Source organism: Strix uralensis, chromosome 7, assembly GCF_047716275.1.
Source record: "Strix uralensis isolate ZFMK-TIS-50842 chromosome 7, bStrUra1, whole genome shotgun sequence".
In the NCBI taxonomy this organism is placed as follows: Eukaryota; Metazoa; Chordata; class Aves; order Strigiformes; family Strigidae; genus Strix; species Strix uralensis.
In genome coordinates, this window is record NC_133978.1 from 21717541 (window position 1) to 21722996 (window position 5456).

General features: G+C 44.0%; 1 protein-coding gene across 1 annotated transcript; it reads right to left on the reverse strand.

The window, feature by feature from the left end:
- Positions 1 to 1139: 1139 nt before the first annotated feature.
- Positions 1140 to 1505, reverse strand: ELOB (elongin B). The gene has a single exon (XM_074874002.1). It carries the CDS (start codon positions 1503 to 1505, stop codon positions 1140 to 1142), a length of 366 nt encoding a protein of 121 aa, XP_074730103.1.
- Positions 1506 to 5456: the final 3951 nt, after the last annotated feature.

The window sequence follows — 5456 nt, forward strand, 5'->3', positions numbered from 1 at the left end:
TTTTTTTTTGAACTTGGACATAGACCAGCCTGCCTGAATTACCCTTGATACATGAGAGGGAAAACTTACCAATAACACTACCTCAGAATTTCATTCAGAGAACAGATGCATTAACATATCTGATTGTTTAACAGAGAAAAAACCCAGGAGTTTCCCCTTGCAGCACAGCAGTGCGAGTCTAGTCAGATGTGATGGCTTGTGAAAACATCACTAGGGATAAAAAGGAAAAAACTAATATTAAATCTGGAGTAGGCTGGTTCATAGAAAAAAATTAGTGCTGGGGTCAATTCTGTTTGGGAAGAGAAGTGGCTTCATAAGCTTTCTTAACAGTAGAAGGATTGATAGGACCAATCTCATGCTTTAAAGCTTCTGGTAAGCAACTTTTCTTACAGAACTCTCAGACTGCATCTTTATTATATCCGTTTCTGGTTATACTGTCCTTTTTCAACTGTATTTTTCATGCCTTTCAAGAATGAAGAAAGCAGGAATTTACCTTCTGGTATCTAATCCTTTGAAGAAAAATCTTTGTCCAGTTCATAGAGGTTTTCAACAGTCCATGCCAGTAACCATACTTAATGTCAGCTTTCGAAATTCATTGGTGTGGATTGTATTAGTGCAGCATCCCTTAACTTTGAAGGTAATAAGCTCCATTTACTAGTTTTACCTCTGCTCAGGTCTTAAGGTTATAGTTTTCTTAAAGATTTTGCTACAGGCAGGAGTAGAAATTTCTTCTGCACCCCTGTCCCCCAAGATTTCCAGCCAAACTCCTCAGAGGCACTACTGTCATGAGTCAACATGAAGACAGAGAAACAAATGCTTGTATACCAAGTTAGTCTGTGCAACACTTCTTCCCCCCCAAAAAAACCATGCCCAGCTCTGAGCTGGGCATTGGCTGAAAGGAAAACAAATGGCATTTACAATTCAGGAGGTGCACATGTAACCAGCTGCTGCCACCCTTCTCCAGCACTAATTTTGGAGAAGGATCACAGGAAAGAGTTGTTGGCTGCCTGGACACTACAGCACACCGACATCATGTAATTGATTTGCAATGCTTTATTGGTCAGATAGACACCCGAAAGGGTGTGACCGGGACAAGACTAGCACCCTGTCTGCAGGAGACAAAGCAGGAGATGCTGGTTTTAATGCAAAGCTTGTTTACTAGAGCTGTTACCAGACTCCTGTGACTTCATAACATCAGGTAGCTCTGGGGTGCTTGAGAAGGGGTCAATACGCAATGGTTCAAAGGTGCCATTGCTAGGTCTGAATAAAGCCAAGCCCACCGTGGCAGGTACATGAGGACGACAGCTTTGGCTGCTTAAGCCACAGTCTAGCAGAGTCCTGTGATCATCATCCAGTAGCTGGTTATCTTTGTAGAGCCGCTGCTCCTCCGGTGGCCTCTTCAGTATTCCCTCCACCACCTTTTTCAACTCATGCACAGTTGTTGTCTCTTTGGCCTCAGTGAAGATTGTTGTCTTGTGACGGCAAATCATCAGGTAGACATCCATCACTACCCTAGGCCTTCCTGCAGTCCTCTGTCACTGGGAAACTTGTGATTTCAGTCCTCTTAATGAGAAACCTTTATTTTCAGGAATAGCTGAAGTCGAGACAGAACTGTCATTAGATGAATGGATCCAATGGGGACAAAGAAGGCCAAAAAAACCTAGAGGGAGCTGCTTTGCTAGACAGACCAAGTTTCTCATGCTCTACGCAAGCGGTGCTATTAAGTACTTAATGACTTTTGTGTTCCTAGCTAGATATCATCTAGCAGAGAGCTTTTGACACTGTTAATGAGCATTTGTATTACTTTAGCTTTTTGCCTGAAAGGTTTTCATCCTCAGTTTGCTTTAGGCCATGTTCATCTACCTGAGATCGCTGGAGGAGCCAAGCATGCAGCTGGAGGAGCCAAGCATGCAGCTGGAGGAGCCAAGCATGCAGCTGGAGGAGCCAAGCATGCAGCTGGAGGAGCCAAGCATGCAGCTGGAGGAGCCAAGCATGCAGCTGGAGGAGCCAAGCATGCAGCTGGAGGAGCCAAGCATGCAGCTGGAGGAGCCAAGCATGCAGCTGGAGGAGCCAAGCATGCAGCTGGAGGAGCCAAGCATGCAGCTGGAGGAGCCAAGCATGCAGCTCTGACTGCACTCAGCACAGAAGAATACAGCACATAAAATGATTGGGCTGTGTTGGTTTCTAGCCAGGCAAGAGAAAAGGACTTCTCTGGATCCTTCACATGTTCAGTAAAGACAAGAAAGTTGGTAAATACAGAAGAGTTGAGAGTTGTCAAACTAATGGACAATGTTAAGATATTTTAGCCTCCAACTGCAGTTTCAGAAAGTTAGTTGTCAAAATAGCTCATTGCCTAGCACCAATGCTGATAGTGAGATTCAGCTTAGAAGTAACTATTCTCCCTCAGAGTTTGGCTAGGGTGGAAGAGAATCACACAGGAGTAGAGTAGGAGGGGAAATTAGGTCTGGTAACTTTAGCTTAAAAAGGAGCTCTTTAAAGCCCAGCCATTTTAAGGAGCACCTTATGGTAGTGCCAGTGTAGTCAGTCACATGTGGATCAAGTCACACCCAAGAGGCTAAAGGCTCTCTTCAGCTCTGAAATGCTCAAGAGAGTCAAGGACATCTTCCCAGAGCTACCATTACTAGTTCCCACAGAGAAGTTCAGGGCCAGCATACGACTGGCTCCATCTGCACCCACAGACACTAAGGCCTACTTCCAGCCCCCTGGAGGAATAGCTGCACTTCAGGGATTTGGGCTGCTCTTGTCTGTGGAATGAGAGGCATAAGCTCCAGACGTTCATGAGTAGTTACTGCTCCCCCAATAGGAACTTCCTTAAGAAGTGGAGCAAGATACTCCTCTGGATGAAGGCAAGCAGTGGCAGTGGTCAGCTACCTTCAGGCCTGCACTGCTGAAAGGAGGAAGAACCATCACTCACTAGATCAGAGGGGAAAAAAAAAAATTAACCTTGTTTTTCTCTGCCATCTGCACTTTGATATCACTGGCACATACAAGCTTTCCATGACAGACCTAGGCTAGAGTTAATCCCTTGTGCAGTCAAACTAGATTACACCAGAAATCGTAACAGAGGCAATAACTCTGTTCTTCCAGTATTTTTTTTCCGGTCTAACAGGAAGACAGATACTGCTATTCCAGCCTACCAGAACCCAGTTCACCCATCCCTGAGCAGTGACCCAGGGGAACTGCCATCTAAACATGGCCATTAACTGTCTCTTCATGTCATGCCAGCTCAGACATGCACATGTGTCTGTTCTAGCCAAGATTCCCTGTGCTTTGCAATGTGTTCTCCAGGAGAGAAGAAAGGATCAGAGAGATGTCACAAGTGCAGCACAGCCAACAAAAGAAGAGGGAGCTGCTTTGGACTCAGAGTTTATGCAATGACTAATTACTTCTGAAGGCAAGTGGGACCTTGGGATCTAAATAAGTTTGTGGACTGAGACCAAAACTATCCCATCTGTAATGCTAGTACTGAAGGAAAGACAAAGCGACGTTTACCTCTCTTCAAGGTAGTGAAGGTGTTACACTGCCTTTGCGTTATGTCATTTTGCTGAACAGTTTAAAGAAAAAAAAAGAAGCCAGGCCTTCTGCATGAGCAGCAGTTAGAGAACTCAATTTCTGTTTCAAAGGGAGAGTGGTCAGAAACACAGCCAAACTAGACAAAGGGAAGCATGAACATGGGCTAAACAACTTGAAATAGTTCAAGTTCAAAATAAACAAAACCCACACATATACAAGAGATCCAGCTGCCATCTGCCCCAGACCAGTAAAGGTGTGAACTGATGGGGAAAGAAAGGGAGAGTTAATAGAGAAATGTCTTTATAAAACTTCCATTAGGGAGAGGATTTGGGCAGGGTGCATTTGCATAACCTAAAAGCATCAGAAAGTCAATCTTGAATCCTTCCTGTAGAGGGAAAACAGTACCACCCACTACAAGTGGTGGCCACACTGATGGTGCTGCACCCCTGATAAGTAGCAAACTATATTCTCACTGACAAGGGCCAGGTCACACAGGTGGTACTTTTGGGAAAAATATAAAATTTCATGAAGCGCATTTGATTTCTTAAGAGTTGCACACACATTAGATAGGGTCCTACCTAATGGCTCACTGCCACGAGTTCAGCTAAAAATGGAGGCAATCAGTTGTCTGAGCCAGAAGGAACATCAATTTCCCTTACTACCTTCTCTAAAACAAATTGACATGAACCATTTTGAAGTCAGATCAGATTTATTCATGTGCTTTAATCCAATTTTGAAGCCCACTAGAGTGTTTAGCAGTACGTTGATCTAGTGTTGAATCAGGAAACACAAGGCAAAGCAACAGACATCCAGCAGATCACGTCTAAAACCACTGAAGAAGTATTTTCAGTGTGAGCAAGTTTTAAACAAATTATGGAATTGATACCCTAGCCAGAGACTTGGTGATCTGGAGCCACCATCCAGACCACAGCCCATACCCTTCAATTCCAGACATCTCCTCAGAAAACTCAGAATCCTTTTAATTGGCAAAAGCTTCCCAGGACAGAATTGCCTCCTTGACTTGGCACGGGGTCACTATTTTAGCCAAGCTACTATATTATTTGCCAAGTCTAGTTTGGCAGCTTCCGCGACAGACACAGAAGCTAGATAAACAGGGAAAAGCAGTGCTAGACATTCCTCTCAATGCTTCATGGACCTCAAGCTGAGGAGACCCATACATTAACTGCTGCCCTACCCCCACAGCCAGTGAAGGAAGTTGTTTAACTTAAGTCAGTATGTCTGGAGCTGGGCTGCAAGCCCCTCCAGCACAATAGACCCCATGGGAGAAGATATGGAGGGAAAGGAGCAAGCTGCCGTAGTCTTCATGTCTCAGAGGTACTCAACCTTCTCACCCATTACAGCCATCAGCTAGGCAAGCTAGGCTAGGACAACTTAACTTTCCCTTAACAGAGGAACCACCAGAGGACACTTGCTTAATACTGCAGCCCCAGAAGGTAATTTCATTTACATCTGCACAACAGAGAATCCTCTCTACTCCTTTGTTACCCATTTGACTTTAAAAACCATTTGTTTCAAGAGGAAAGTTCCAAGCAGGTCAATAGGAACATGAACAGAGACAGGTTCAACCTCTGCTCTGCTACAGATCCCATAGACAACTCAGTATTATAGACTTTCATAAACATTTGGTTTCTTCATTCTCAAGTCTGCAGTCCAAGATATCTTAAGATGCCCTCCCCACCCCTTTTTTTTTTTTTTAGGAAAAAATGCACACAACATGCTTTAATATACACTTCAGATTAAGGAAGTCAAGCTAACAGGCATTTCTGGCAGCAACAGCCTTGGTCACACTACGCTTCAGTTTCCTATTTTATACATTTGTCTGCCTGAGAAAGAGCAAGAATTATAAGAAAGTTATTAATAGTTATTTCTCTCCAAGGAAGAAAGCATAATTAACTAATTAA